The sequence below is a fragment of the Tachypleus tridentatus genome, chromosome 6 (assembly GCF_004210375.1).
Source record: "Tachypleus tridentatus isolate NWPU-2018 chromosome 6, ASM421037v1, whole genome shotgun sequence".
Classification (NCBI taxonomy): domain Eukaryota; kingdom Metazoa; phylum Arthropoda; class Merostomata; order Xiphosura; family Limulidae; genus Tachypleus; species Tachypleus tridentatus.
Genome location: NC_134830.1, coordinates 115007444 through 115023451, shown reverse-complemented (window position 1 = coordinate 115023451; position 16008 = coordinate 115007444). Strand labels below are relative to the sequence as shown.

The window sequence follows — 16008 nt, the reverse complement described above, 5'->3', positions numbered from 1 at the left end:
TAATTAACTAAAGCCTTATTTAAAATGCACTTTCATGAAAATAGTGAATATTACTGATATAAGCATTGTTCTATATTTTTAGTGTATACTGCAAAATTCACACACTTCTACATTTCCATAGTTGTTTTCAAGCATTTTAAAATTCTAAACACTTTATTAATACATCTACAGCTCTAACTGTTTCGAAACCTCTTCAATACTTTATTAACACATTCACACTTCTCTGTGGGTACCTTATGACTTGAATATTTTTTAAATAAATTACAGCCTAACAAAATATTTTGTCTTACTTCTGACATTTCATTTTCATCAAAAATATTTAGTAAGGTTCTGTTACTTACATCATTAGACTAGTTTTTCTTCCTTCAAAGACAGAAATACAAGTAGAAACTTGTAAAATGTTCTTGTACTTACTTTGACTATGGGCATCCACAGAAGTTTTTTCAGGAAATTGGGACATAGTAGTGTTAAATTGTGAATTGAATGAAAAATTTATATATGTAAGCCTTCTCCCCAGCACACACTCCAATGGCTTTGACTTCAGCCCTTAATAGCATTTGGTGTAGTTTATCTTGAACGATTAATCAGTATTGACTGCTAGAAAAACGTATGACCTTATATACATAAGTGAACTATGACAAGGTAATGTCTTATGTGGAATTGGTGCTGTGTTGTAGAGGAGCAAACAATTGTAGTTGCAGGTGCCACGTTTCTTTTTCACCAGTCTTTAAGAGCTGTAAGGTACTGGATGTGTTAATGAGAAAGTAGCACGTACAGTAACATTGTCACTATCTCCTCAACTCAGAGAAAGCTTTCTTTCAGTAGGTATAATTTACATTTTAGTGAAGAAGAGGTATGTATATCTTTCAAATTTTACATATTTTTAGTATACCTCATGCAGCCATTTAAAATGTTGACTTTGCTACTTTTATGTTATAATTTACATTTCAGTCCTACTATTGTGGGAAATTATATGTCGTGCTGAATTCTTGATTAAGGATATATCTGTTTTTATCAGAACAGCCCTAGTCCATCTGCTTACCCACTGATAAGCGTCTTTAATTGTAAATTTAACCCAAGATATACTTTGTAAAACAGAATTGTTTGCATTTTTATGAATACCCTTTCCACTTATTTAGCTAAAGTATACCAAGAGATAAAAATGTGAAGTTTTAATGGAAAATTATTTCTCTTCCTTTTACTTTTGACTTTCAGGTATTAACTGTTGTTTAAAACTTAAACGTTTGTAAATAAAAGAACAAGTGGTGTCATGTACTGCTGCTATGATGTTTGCAGTAAGATAGATATAAGATTTCTAATTTTTAATAAAAATGTTCTACTTATTAATTTTGCTTTCCTGGAAAGAATAATTCAGCAGTAAAGCACAAATTACTTGAGAGAGAAATCTGGTTATTTTATTTAAAATCGGTTGAGTTTGTGATCTTGAAGAAATTCATTGAAAAGAAGCCAGCCTTATAATAATTTTTATATACATTAATGCCATTGTATTGATATGTATTGTACTGTTATGTTGGTGTTGACCTTACAATAACAAAGTCTCTGTGCATTCTAGTGTTTAGTAATTACTGCATAACTAGTTAATTTATGTTTACCGTTAATCAGTGAAATCAGTATATCAAAATTTGTGAAATGATATTTATTATTGATATAACAGTTTAGAGTTTTCAAATGTTTACATGTTACTACACATGATCATTCCTTCACTTTCAGCTCTTAGTAATATTTTATTAAATTTCATCTGATTAATATGATACTGGTGAAGTTGACAACACCTTAATAATGATGCATTCTCAAAATGTAAGAGAAATAGAAACTGCATGCATAGTTTCTGCAATAGAATTTCTATTGACACTCTTATTGAATCTTTCCAGAGATTCTACATTAGTGCTTCACGCCAGCTTAAAAGGTTAGAGTCCATTACCCGTTCACCAATTTACACCCACTTCTCAGAAACTGTCACTGGAACAACATCCATACGAGCTTTTGGAGCCACTGAACGCTTCATTTTAGAATCAGATAAAAGAGTTGACTTCAATCATTCCAGTTGTTTCCCTAGTGTTGCTGCAAACAGGTATTTTTATCATAAGTTCTTTTATACAGTAGAAGTTTTTGTTTTAACTCATAGTGAAACAGGAAATTGAATGGTTGCTACATGATAGATTAAGGAGTAAAATTCTATAAGGTTTTCAAATCTACTGACTTCCTGCAGAATTAATTGTTTTTTTGTTTTTCTTTGCTTCTCTTGCTATAACTTTTGAAAGATGTGGCTCGCACTTGTAGGACATGTTTTAAACAGGAGTGAATCCGTATTGTAAGTAACAATAAAAAAAAGCTACGTATAATGCGTTTAAGTTGGTATCTCGCCTGATTATTTAACTAAACTGAATAGTTGTACCATCCATGCCAAGTTGTCAGCTGAACAGTCACTTTACTGAAGTCACATAAACAGTATTTGCATCCTTAGTGAATTGTTGCTGAAAACTACTGTGCAGCCAGTTAGGAGTTGTGAAGAATGCATAGAGTTTCTTTCATGTCTTCAAATGTTTCTGTTATTGTTGTTAAGGCTACTGAAAGAACATCTTTTAATTCTGTTTCAAATGAATAGGCTAAAAATATTGCAATCAGTGTAAAAAAAATTACATTATGTTAAAAAAAAAGTTAAATGTAATGTAATCACCAAGTTCTTTGACTCTGTTTTGTGTTGTGATACTTAAGATTGGTTGGTTTTTGGCTGATTTTAAAAGCCAATAGAAATTTTCTTGATAAAGTTGATAACTCTAATTTGTCATGAAAAGAACAAAATAGTACTTTTGTTTAAATCATGTTAATAAAGTATAAAAGAAAGTTTTGAATTTCCTTTTTATATAACATTAACTTTCAACCAGTTTTCAAGCATATATTGCAATATCAGTTAGTATCTAAAAAAAATGTAAGATGAAATTTGATTTGACAAATGAAACTAAAAAGTTTATGCCAGTTTTAAATATTTTCATGTAGCTGTAACTAAGCATATGTATTCTGACAGAAAACGTTTCTAGATGTAGCATTTGAAATTTGTTTTTATATGTGTGTTTGTGTGTATCATGAAGCAAATCTATTTCAGATGGAGTATCAAAAATTTGTTTGTCTATATGTGTTTTTATGTATCCTAACAAAAAACCTTTCTAGATATAGCATCGGAAAGTTGTTTGTATGTATCCTGACAGAAACCTTTCTAGTTGTACCATCAGAAATTAGTTTGTGTTTTAGAAGAACAATAGGCAGAAATGATTTGTTACCAAATGTCACAAACAGATGAAAAACACAGGCATTTAAATCAGGTCATAGTATACAAAAATTAAGAGATGTTTGTGCAATACATTTTTCACCTTCATGTTAGCCTAGCATAGCATTTAATGACAGTAACACAAGTAAAGTTTGATTTTTAACCACTTCTGTAATTTGCTCAAAATAACTCAGCTGTTATTTTGGATAGAATGCTTCAACCAGAATCTGAGGGTCACAGATTCAAATCCCTGTTTCACCAAACATGATCGTCATTTCAGCCATGGGAACATCATAATTCAATGGTCAATCTCACTATTCATTGGTAAAAGAGAAGCCCAAAACTTGATAGTAGGTGAGGATGACTAGTTGTGTCTCCTCTAGTCTTTCACTGCTAAATTAAGGATAGCTAGCACAGATAGCTTTTGTGTAGCTTTGTGCAATATTCATAACAAACCATTTCTTGCTATATTTTTAATGATTTGCCCAAATTTATTCATAAGTATTACAATAGGCTATCAAAAAACAAAATGAAAAAACTAACATTTTTTGAATTCATTCACAAAAACGTGACAAGGAATTAAAGTGAGAATTAGTTATGTATAATGAATAGATAGTTAGTTAAGGAAAGATCACTGTGTAGTCTTAAGGTGTAAATAACCCTATTTTCTAATTGCTTTATTTAATTTCTCTCTTTATACTTGTTTAAAGTTGAGTTTTCATTTATTTAAGGTTTATGCTTATTTAAGTTGAAAGTAAGAAATTCTAGAAGTATTTTAAAACTTGTGGTGCATGTTTCAGTGATAACACTGAACTCAAACATTAAATTCTTGAGAACAGATTGTGGAGATACAAGAACCATAAAGCAGATGAGCTTTAATTGTATGGATACATAAAATAAAGAGGAGTACCTACCAGCATTTTTAATAAGTAAGTAACTTAGCAATTAGTTTGAGTGACAAGTGTGAACAATGAGATATATTTCACACCTTACTTAAATTTGTTTTTTTTCTTTTCTCCACAATATTTATATTGCATTTTACAACATTTCAGATGGTTAGCCATTCGTCTGGAGTTCCTTGGCTATTGCATCGTGTTTTTTTCTGCCTTATTTGCAGTTCTCACTAAAGGTACAATAAGTCCTGGGCTTGCAGGCTTGTCTATCAGTTATGCTTTAACAGTAAGTAATTGTATTTTAATCTCTAACTGAACGACCATTAAATTTGTAAACTTGTATATGGTCTATGCTGTTTAACAATATTACTTTTTGACATTACTGTAAAATTTAACACTTCAACCACAACATTTCAGTTAAGTAAGACTTGATATAAACTTGTTAAGTAACAGCTGTGTTCTTCATGAAAGTTTTTCAACTACAGTAATCATTCTTTACACATTTTTTGTTTCATTGTGAATGTGAGAAGAAGTCTATAAGGGCATTTATTTCTCTCTGTTAAGGTGACTGCCAATTTGAACATGCTTGTACTAGCCAGCTCTAATGTAGAAACCAATATTGTGTCTGTGGAAAGGTGCTTGGAATATACAGCAGTTCCTACAGAGGTAAACTTTGGTTCACATCTACAATTATTATACTGTAGGTGTGAGTCTGTTAATTTTTTATGACTAAGAAGTATTACAAACGTCACTTCCCATTGTAGTCTTATGGAAGTAGTATAAAACTTTCTACAAATATTGCAGTCCAGTACCCAAAATGTGAGTTATCTTAAAAGTGATTTTAAACAGCAAGGTTAGTTTAATACTTGTAGATTAAACCCATCATCTTATAACCAGTTCTGTGACTCATATTATTTCATACAAATTTCACTTGCCTGGAAAAGCTCATTCAATTGGTGTATTGTGGTGTTTTTAGTTTGATTGTCACTTAATACAACTAATACTCTCTAAAAACAATTAAAGGGAAAAACAAGTCATCATGGTGTCTATGAAGTTCTTCTTAATGAATGTAATACTTTAAGAATTAACATAAAGGAACATAAAACCTAATTATCTCTTTCAATCATATTTTTTTACAGAATTACATTCAGAATTTAATTAAACAATTTTATTATCAATGACATGTTAATAAACTTGGAATCAAAACATAGTTTAAAATTTACATTTTGCTATTATCTACGTTTCAATTTCTTACTTTCAAGATAAAATATTTATAAATTTCTCTGTTTTCACTTTTTTGCCCTCTGATTTCTTTAGACTTTATATCTTCAAGGTACACTGTCTATAGAGCCTAACTAATTAGAAATACAAATTCCATGCTGACAAGAAAGAATATAGAAGTTGAACTTCCTATCTTGCTGATTTATTTTAGATATCAATAGATTTTTTAAACCCACCAGAAGGAAACTCTTACAATTCTTTAAGATTTCAAGCAATTTTTTTACTCAGGAATCTTAAGTTTGTTCATTTAGTATAGGTGGTCAAAGATATATGGTAGTTCACAAGTAAATCTTTATGTGTGTTGAGTACATTTCTTGCTCTGAGATATAATGAAATTTTTAACCTATTTCTTTCTTAATTAGAAAGCCAGATAAATTACAGTAATTTGAAAGCATTGTATTTTAGTGCTTGGTATATTTTTTGTGTTCAAAAGTGCACATTTGAAAGCTAAATGAATTACTTTTGGAGAACCAACATAATTGGGAAATAGTAAGGTTAGTGCAAATAACCTTGGCACCTAAAGAAAATGCTACCTTTCCTTTATTTATTGTTATGTACATTATTCTACAAAAGTAACTAACAAGTAAAAATTTGAAACTTCCTACATTATGTAATCAGATTTACACAAAACTTAATTTGATGAAGAAGCTAGAAAAAGCTTTTGCAACTGCTGCCTTACTGTAATTTGATCATTTGTTTTCTCTAAGTGGTACTGGAATAATCTCACTTGGATTTACTGCTTCTCATGCAGGAAGAAGATCCAAAGTACAGTAATAAAACCATAAAATTAAAAAAAGTAGGTTTGAACCTGAGGCTATTGAAATAAATAATTATAATTGTTTGTTGCAATCTACAATCATTCTAGAAAAAATGGCATTATTGATGTTTTTCATGTTAGAGTTGAGAAAATAAAGAACAAAATATAAAGTTTTGCCAAAAATAATATTTCATTATTCATTTTGAAGGCTTTAAAGGTTATGCAAGTGAAATATGAAAACTGTAAAATGGAGAGTAATTTTTATTCTTAATGTGAAAATTGCCTTTCTCTAAGCCTGCATGACTAAAGGCTTCATAAATTTACAGACAAATCTTTAATAGAATTAGTTTTTTAATTTCTTTTAAACTTACAACAGACATATAACATTAAGGAAAATTTTGTCAGATTTCTTGAAGACTCGTCTAGTACATTCAGGGTTATGTACTGTTTCACATTTCGAAGATGGATCAAATAGACTCACTTCATATGGGAAAATTTAATTTTTATTTCTACTTTTCCAAAGAATATGATTTGGAAACTTTATTAAGTCATTTCTGTCTGGTCACAACTAGTCTAGTCAGGCTGAAAACAAAGTGATTTACTCAACTTGCAGTCACACAAAAAAGTAAATTTACATTTTTTAATGAACAAATTAGATACATTTTTCTTTTGTTAATGTCTTGGTATAAATGATGTTTCTACTTCCTTCTTTTTAAAGAATGTTAATAGACATAGTTTCACCATGTTTGCTGTCAAGACATGGTGGGATGAGCATGACCTTGTGGTCAGCATCCCTTGACTCTGACTGAATCTTGGGGCTCATGGGTTGCAGCCCATTGTCACAAAACATCTTTGCTCTTTGTGGTTATAGGTTTGCTATAAGAGTAATAGTGGTATTCCACTATTCAGTCAGACAAGAGTTAGCTGTAAACGCCAGTGGCTTCCAACTTTTTCTAAGAACCAACTAATTCTGTTTTCAAAATTGTATGTACCAGCTTGTACAAAAAAGGACAAATTTTTAAAGAACTTCAAAACACATTGTAAAGCAATATATTTGATTAACAATATTGTAAAACATTTATTTTCTTTCAGCTTTCTAGTAGACCAGCAGAAATCTCTGTGAACTGGCAGTTAAGAACTGCTATTTCAGTCTGACAGTTTTAATTAGGCATTTCTATGAACAGACAGCCAGTCACATATCGTTGTGGGAAAATTCTGAAACAACCATACATAATAATGACCCATGGTCTTTATAGTCTGATCTTAATCTAATATTCTGAATGCCTATTATTGACAAAAATGTTAGTTTTGTTAGAAAATGTAAGAATAGAAAGATTTTTTTAACTATTATTGTACAAATTTACTGTTGATTCAAAGTTTGACTGCCATTTATGTTAGCTGCAAATTATGAGATATGGGAATTGATGGTGATAACACTCCTTCCTGTGTATAAAGCTCTATTATATCAGGTTAGTAAGAGTTAATCTTATACCCAAGTACACTGTGCATCAATGTTCTGTTATTCTTTTTCAGCAGTTGTTAATTGTTTGTTAGTGAGATTGAATCTTACAGAATTAAAGTGTAGTTTTCTTGGGGGAGGTGTATTCACACAAAAATTGTTTTATATGTGTATATGATAATTTTACCACAAAATAACCTTTATATTTAACAGGCTGCTTGGCATTGTGAGTCCAATAAACCAAATAAGCCATGGCCAGATTATGGCAATGTTGTGTTTGATAACTACACCACACGATATCGAGAAGGTTTGGATCTAGTGTTGCGGGGCATTTCCTGTGAAATTAATGCTGGAGAAATGGTAAAAATGGGACACTTGTACTTGTGGTTCAGTGTTATTCTACCTATCACTTAATTATTTTGTTTTTTGCTTAATTTAGTAATTTATTGTTTTACTGAGTATGTTAATAGGCACTTAACATATTTTTCTTTAGTCATTAATTTATCTTAATTGTTTTAAAGACAACTATTTATTTGAAAGTGTATTCATACTATTAAAATAAATATCAGTATATAATATAGTTAACCAGCTCTTGCCTTCAAATCACACCTTGTGGATATTAATATTTGAGTAAAACAAACTCAACAATACTACTAGAAGTAAAATTTGTGTATGTTTTTTATTGGTTATCAGATATTTTGCATCAATTCCACATTGATAATTTAGAAGGGTGACATCTGTTGATTAAAAACAAATTTAAGTTAATATAAATAAAGTGAGTTTTGTATCAGTTGCTCTTTTATCAGAATTTTTGCATATATTTTTGTCTCTCATAAAACTCTAAGGTTAAAGGTTTTACTGTTAGGCCTGTTTTTCTCAACAGACACTTAACTATTTCAAGTATGTAGATTAACTGATTTGAGAAGCATATACGTTTTTCAGAAGTTGTTCACAACTGTTGACTCGGCTTTTATCCAATTACACATGAACATGAATAAAATAAAAACGTATTAAGCACATTAACTGTATGGGCAAAGGTGTCATTCGACAACAAACAAAGTTCAATTCGTTTGACTTTTATAATTAATAAAAACCAGGTGAGCTGCCAAGGTGAATTATATTTCTAGGATGAAATATTTTATTATGTAACTCAAACAGGCTCCAGGAAATTTTGGCCATTACAAAACAAACATTTTGCATAATTTAAGAAAGGCATACTGGTATGAGTTTGCTATCTTATAACTCATGTTCTTCTTTTTATATTATTATTAAACATGCTATATTTGTTTACAATATTGTAATATTTTCACTGCTGAATATGTATGCTATAACTGATGGCTTTGTAGAAGTTAAGATGAAATCAATATGTTTGGAATTATGAAAGCAAATTTTAACTTCTTTGGCTTCATGATGACAAATAGGTTGGAATTGTAGGACGAACAGGTGCAGGAAAATCATCCCTTACCTTATCCCTCTTCCGTATCATCGAAGCTGCAGGAGGATGCATCACCATAGATGGAATAGACATTTCTAAAATTGGTCTATATGACCTACGATCAAAATTAACTATTATTCCTCAGGTCAGTAATGGTAATTGCATATCCTTGAATAGTAAGTTTTCTAATAAGAAGTTAGAATTCTTTTATTATCTTTTTCTAATTTTCCTGCATTGTTTTTTGTAACATATTAGCATAACCTTTGAATTTCAATAATATAATTCTCTTCATTATTCAAAAAATCAGAAGAACACATCACTTTTTATATTGGCTTTCTCAATCAAACTATGCCTCAGCTTAATATGAATTAATGCTCATAAAATGTATTTTGTTAACCTGAAGATGACCTAAATAGGTCGAAACATTGTTCTCTACTTTATTATAATAAAAAATTTAATACCCACACCAGCTGTCTTGAAATGCATGAACTAACACTGCCTAGTGGCTTAGAGGTGAGTTTCTGGACTTATCACATTAAAAATCTGGTCTCAGGAACCATTGGCAATGCACAAATAACACATTCTATACCTTTTGTATGAAATTAAAAATATCCAAAATTTTGTTTAAAACAAAGTGTTATTTATAATTTGTAGTTTTGTTTTATTATAAAAAGTTCAAAGGTAATTAAACATTGAACAAAATTGCAGTATTTTCAGACAAGAATTATAAGCATCACTTTGATTTTTGGAAATTTTTTCATAACTAATAAAATGTTGAAGGATGAGTTACAAATTGTTTTTATCAGATGAATTTATACAGACAGTATCATAACAAAATCCTTTAAATGTGTATAGGTATTTATTGTAACACTACTTACTGAGAGTGTTTATAGATATGTGTATTCCTTACAATTCTATTTGCCAAGTGGTTAAGGCACTCGACTCGTAATCCAAAGGTCGCGGGTTCAAATCCCCATCACACCAAACATGCTTGTTCTTTTAGCCATGACGGCATTATAATGTGACAGTCAATTTCACTGTCCATTGATAAAAGAGTAGCCCAAAGATTGGCAGTGGGTGGTGATGACAAGCTGCCTTCTCTCTAGTCTTACACTGCTAAATTAGAGATGGCTTGTGCAGATAGCCCTCATGTAGCTTTGCATGAAATTCAAAACAAACCAAACAACACTATTTTCAGATAATAAACAAATATATCTATCTTCACAACTATTTTAAAATAGGTAGCATGTATGTGTATTCCTTACAACACTTTTCAGACAATGAACATTTATATGTGCAACTCTAACAATACTAATTTCAAGAATAATGGTGTATCCTTTAAAACATGTATGTTTATTTCATCAACACTATTTTCAGGTAGTAAATTTTTTCATGTATTTTTACAACACTATTTTTAAGTATTAAACAAGTATGCTTATTTTGCAATACTATTTTAAAATAGGTAGTATGTAAATGTATTTCTCACAACACTATTTTCAAATTATTAACAGATATATTTACTTGTTACAACACTATTTTTAGATAGTAAACAGTTGTTACAAATTACAGTGAAATAAAATTTGTTATATTTATGACTGGACATTTGTTTTTACTGGAGTGGTCTAGTATTTAAGAAGATCCAAGATTTGTAATTGTGCAGTTTACTAATATTATGTACATTTAGTATAGTATTGACTACCAAAAGAAATATCATATTTTTACATAAGTTTGATCATAAGTTTCTAGTTTTTATGTTACTTTTGTAGTATCCAAAATGAATGTCATTGTCTGTAGAACTTGGCATATTAGACCAAAGGCTGTTTTCTAGTTAGAACGATGTTGAGTGAAAGGGGAAGATACTTAACATTGCTTCTTAATATACTGAAACAGTTGAGCTCTAGATAATTGATATGACAAAGAAAGCACTTGCTAACATAATAAACTAAGAATCATGTATTATTAATGACACAGCTTATGTGATTTAAGCAGAATGGGTACTAATTTATTTTTGTTATTTATAGAGTTTGTTATGTATACTAGAATATGATGCCATCACTGAAATTAAAAACTCTGAGCCCACATGGCTGATTATATACATTTGTAGATACCATATTCACAAATGTGCTTCTAATTCAAAACTGGTTTCATTCTAATGTATTCTGTGAGTAATAAGAAAATGTAGAGACCCTGGGTTAGATATTTTTTTGTGTTGCTTATTACTTATACCTCCAAATTCCAATGTTATTTAAATAATTATTTTGGCCATGATGTGACAAGGTTATTTAATGCCATTATACTTGCTTAGATAAATCAGTTAAGTTGATGAGCCATACACTAAAGAATTTTGCTTTTATTCTATCATGTTGTATTTGTTTTTTCAGTTTAGACCTTTAACATAAAATGTCTTGTGAGAACGTGACAGCAATAATGCTATAATATTGTCATATTTTAGGAGCAATTCAACCTTAATGGTTATACTCAGGACATTAAAGGTTACATCAATCCAAACTACATAAGATAACTAGGTTTTAGCCTTGTGTTAAGACTTACTGCTACTCCTTAGGACCCTGTGTTGTTTACTGGCACACTGAGGATGAACTTGGACCCTTTCAGCCAGTATGATGATGATGCTATTTGGAGAGCCTTGGAACTTGCCCATTTGAAAAGCTTTGTGTCTGGTTTAGATTCTTGTCTTGATCACGAGGTATCCGAAGGAGGAGAAAACATCAGGTGAAAGTTCCAACAAAATGTGGTTATGATTTAGTTATCAAATAACAATTGAATGTAATAAAACTATATAAATTTTAAAGCACATCAAATGAAACATTAGTTATAACACTGTTTGATGGTTTTTCATTTGGACAGAATTTCTTTAAATTCCTTAACTCTTATTAATACTTTTTTGTATGTTATGCCTAAATGTGGCCAGCCTCTTTATTCTATGTTTGCAGTTTTTGTATATGTAAAATGTTTTCATCAGATGTTACAGATTACACAAAATCTGGCCATTTGTTCTTGTCTTGAAAATAAAATTGTCACTAGATTTCACTGAAGCTAACTAGTACACGTATTTTTAAGTGGCCTGGTCTTCATGACAACAAAATCTAATGCCATGTATTGGATGAATTAATGATAAAATTATTAAACAAAAATAATACCAAATGTGTTTTGCATTAACTACATTTTATATTAGGCTTGATATTTTATTATATCTAAAGTCATTTATGTTACATTACATCTTCAAAACAAAACTACAGAGATTGAACGCATTATAATAAAATGATTTTGAAAGTTTTACCACATTTTTACACTCTGTGTTACCACAATTAGTCACACTGTATAGCTTTATCTGAAGCATTTTGGCAATAGTCTTATCCTGTAGTTTCTATTGCAAAATCTCTGTTGTAAGGTTGGCATGTCAAAAGTGCCACATTACTTCCTATAGGCTTTCCATAACCTTTCCAGCATATGATTTCTTTGTGTACATTTCAATACTCTGATTGTACAGAAACCCATAAGTGCTGATGAGTTGACCAATATGTATGTATGTAGTAGTATGATTACTCATCCCATTTTCCAGCTGTTTGACATATGTGAAGGTCATAGAAACAATTTGTATATTTATGTTGCTTGTTCTGATTGATTTCCTTTTTTATTTTGTCAGATATTGCTGTCTGAGGCATTTGCACATTTTTTGCCAATGAATTTGTGTTCATCACTCAACTGTTACAATACATTGCATTTTACATACTGTAGTAGGAATACTACTTGTTGCAGGTATTTTCCTGAATGATTGTGGTTCTCCAGTTTAATTCATATTATTTTCTCTTCCATTGCCATTAAGTACAAGGAACATCCCTGTCTTTGAAATTTTAAAACATTGCCCTGAGCATACCTTTATGAGCTGAGTGTATGAAAATCTTGCAACAGAAGGATTATTACATACCCTTTTTAAGGACGATCACTTGCATCATGCTACTTATAAAATACCAAACAACCAAAAATGGAACTCTAATAGATACAGTTCCACTCTATATCAACTGTGGTTGTCATATTACTTGCTGATTTACAAATTAAAAATCATTTTAATGTCACATAGCCAACCAACCCTCTGTAATTGTTTATAATATATTTTTTATAAAATTTATAATATATAACACTAGATTTGTTGTATTTGCCATTTATGTGGTTACTGTTAGTTGTTTTTTTCTGTTTTTAATATGAACTCTTGCATGTGTGTGGGTTGGACTAGGATACTCAGTAGAGCATACTAAAATTGAAGAAATTAGCTGATATTGTCATAGTACAGACAGCTTATGTTTCCTTGTTGCACTTATTTGTCTTATTAGCAGTGTTTATGATAAGTAATACAGATTTAGTAAGTAGATTTATTTAGATATTTGATTTTTTTTTCAACAAATATTGATGTTACAGAGAAAACAGTTTAAATAATTACACAGGTATATTTTGTTGTCTCCAAATTCAATAATAAATTCCAAATGTTTCATTATAATAGTTTATGATGTTGAGAAATCTGGCTTTACTTGGTTCACATCTTAGAGTCCTAGTCCACATTAGTTCAATACTTTACTACTAGGGGTCATGTTTCAAGCAGACAACATGAAATACAGTGTTGATGCAATGTGTTAAATATTCCTACAGACATTCTTCTCATATCTGTAAGTTTAGTATAACATAGTTAGTAATAGAAGCCTGGGAATATTTATGTTTATGTGTGATAGAGAGGTTGTAATTAAATAATATTTAAGTTGGCTTGTAGACAATGATAAATCGAAACACAGTTTTGTGGTATTTGTTTATGTAATATGAACTGAAATGCTTTAATATTGTACTGGTAATTTTGAAGTTTTGCACTTCACTATCTAGTGCAGGACAAAGACAATTGGTTTGTTTGGCAAGAGCTGTATTAAGAAAATCAAAGATTCTAGTGTTGGATGAGGCCACTGCTGCTGTTGATCTTGAAACAGATGACTTAATCCAGGCTACCATTAGGAAAGAGTTCAGTAATTGCACTGTATTAACCATTGCCCATCGACTCAACACTGTTATGGATTACAACAGGTAAGGCTTTGTTACCATAATATATCTTTTAGTACAGATTGTTGCTGAGATTCTTTCTTTATGACAAGGAAAGTGGAGGTGTCAAAGTAATGCATGGTAGTTTTTCAAAATATTTACTAGTAGGTATACAATAGTTAATATCAAATAGGCATTAAACATGATATTACCTTTTCAAAGTTGTATATATGTTGTTGACACACTTTACTACATTGAAATGTGGATCTAAGAGTAGTCTGTCGTTACTTCCAACTAGTATAAGTGATGCCCTATGGATATGAATATTTTCTTTAAAAGATTTTTCTGAGAGGTAATGCATGGGAAAAATGTTCAGATTGTGCTGATAGGAACTGTATTGTTTTTATATATTAAAAGCAGTACTCTTTATTTAAAATTTTTTTAAAGAACTACAGTTTCTCAGTACTACATTTACAAATACAATCAATAAAGATATAATCAAACCATCACATACAGTTCTAAGTGTTCTAGTTGTGAGGAGAGTGCTTTATTTTAACTTGTGCTCTGTTATAAAGAACTGGTTGTTGCACATACAGTAGTAATTTTCCTAATTGTCTGAATATTGAATATCCAAAGTGTGAATGTTTGTTTGTGTTCCATTCAATGGATGATACCAAATTGTATTTATTACTTTAGTCTCATACCTAGATGCATATATACATTCTATGTCCATTATAATAAGAAAAAGGAGAGTAAAAAAGATTGAGCTTCACACTTTGGGGACATGGGCACATCATAAGAATAATAATCACAACTCACTATTTAATCTTAACAGCAATAACTCAAAAGTTGACAGTGGACAGTGTTTGATTAGTTGCCTTCCCTCTCATTAGGTATAGTTAAAGCAGATAGCTCTCGTGTAGCTTTGTGGCAAATCCAATAAATATAAAGTGGTACTGTGTACATCTTAAATTACTGACATCTCACTGAACAAAACCCAATCATTAAATCAAACTCCATAGTTTGATAGCTATAAACCATTTTCATTGTGAAAGAGTATGAAGTGTGTATATAAACACAATTATAAACCTATATAAATTTTGCTGTTAATATTAAATGTTTTTAAATTTAATCTCTTATTTTTACTTATGTATTTCACCAGAATTATGGTGTTAGACAAAGGAAAGGTTGTTGAGTATGACTCACCAAACAATCTATTAAAAGATGAGAAAAGTATTTTCCATTCAATGGCCAAGGATGCAGGACTTCTGTAGGAAGAAAGAAAACATTAAGAACTTCTAACTGTTTGAACTGTGAATACTTTGGCATATATTTAAATGTTTTTTTTTGTGTGAAATAAAACGTATTTTATTTAGTTTGTAGACATTATACTGTATGTCTAAAGAATTAAATATATGTAATGTATTTATCTACTGCTTCTTAAGTTTGATATGATTTTTGTTGTATTCAAATTAGTTTTAAATTTCTGGTATAGACTGTTGACTTGCTAATCTGTTTCATTGTAAGGTATACCAGTAAGTAGTTGATTTCTTAAATACTGAATTTATTCTGTTTTATTATTTTTAGATAATTATTTTATTCTCAATTAATAATGTACTACTAATTTAAAGAAGACAAAATACAAAAGTAACACAAACTTAAAGTATGTTCAGGGAAAACAACAAACAACTGACATTACTTGGAGTACATTTTATATTGTTTGTACTGACATAGACTCATGGTGAGCTAGGATTAAACTTTAGTTCTTGCAAATTATTATCTCGGAATTTAATCCACTTCAGCAGTTGGTTCTGCTTCCTATTGAAAGTGAATATAATTAAAATGTTCTGAATTGGTTAT

General features: G+C 30.1%; 1 protein-coding gene across 3 annotated transcripts in view; it reads left to right on the top strand.

Moving 5' to 3' along the window:
- Window positions 1-15573, top strand: part of LOC143253365 (multidrug resistance-associated protein 1-like) — a 59438-nt gene extending 43865 nt beyond the window's left edge. For 2 of the 3 annotated variants that reach the window (XM_076507135.1, XM_076507134.1), the window contains 8 exons: window positions 1893-2092; window positions 4339-4465; window positions 4744-4845; window positions 7890-8036; window positions 9098-9256; window positions 11675-11841; window positions 13999-14193; window positions 15311-15573. In XM_076507135.1, coding sequence (XP_076363250.1) covers window positions 1893-2092; window positions 4339-4465; window positions 4744-4845; window positions 7890-8036; window positions 9098-9256; window positions 11675-11841; window positions 13999-14193; window positions 15311-15422 — 1209 coding nt within the window. In that variant the 3' untranslated portion in view covers window positions 15423-15573. Of the gene's footprint in view, window positions 1-1892; window positions 2093-4338; window positions 4466-4743; window positions 4846-7889; window positions 8037-9097; window positions 9257-11563; window positions 11842-13998; window positions 14194-15310 lie in introns of those variants that run through there. The other variant, XM_076507136.1, reaches the window with a different exon arrangement.
- The last annotated feature ends 435 nt before the right edge of the window (window positions 15574-16008 follow it).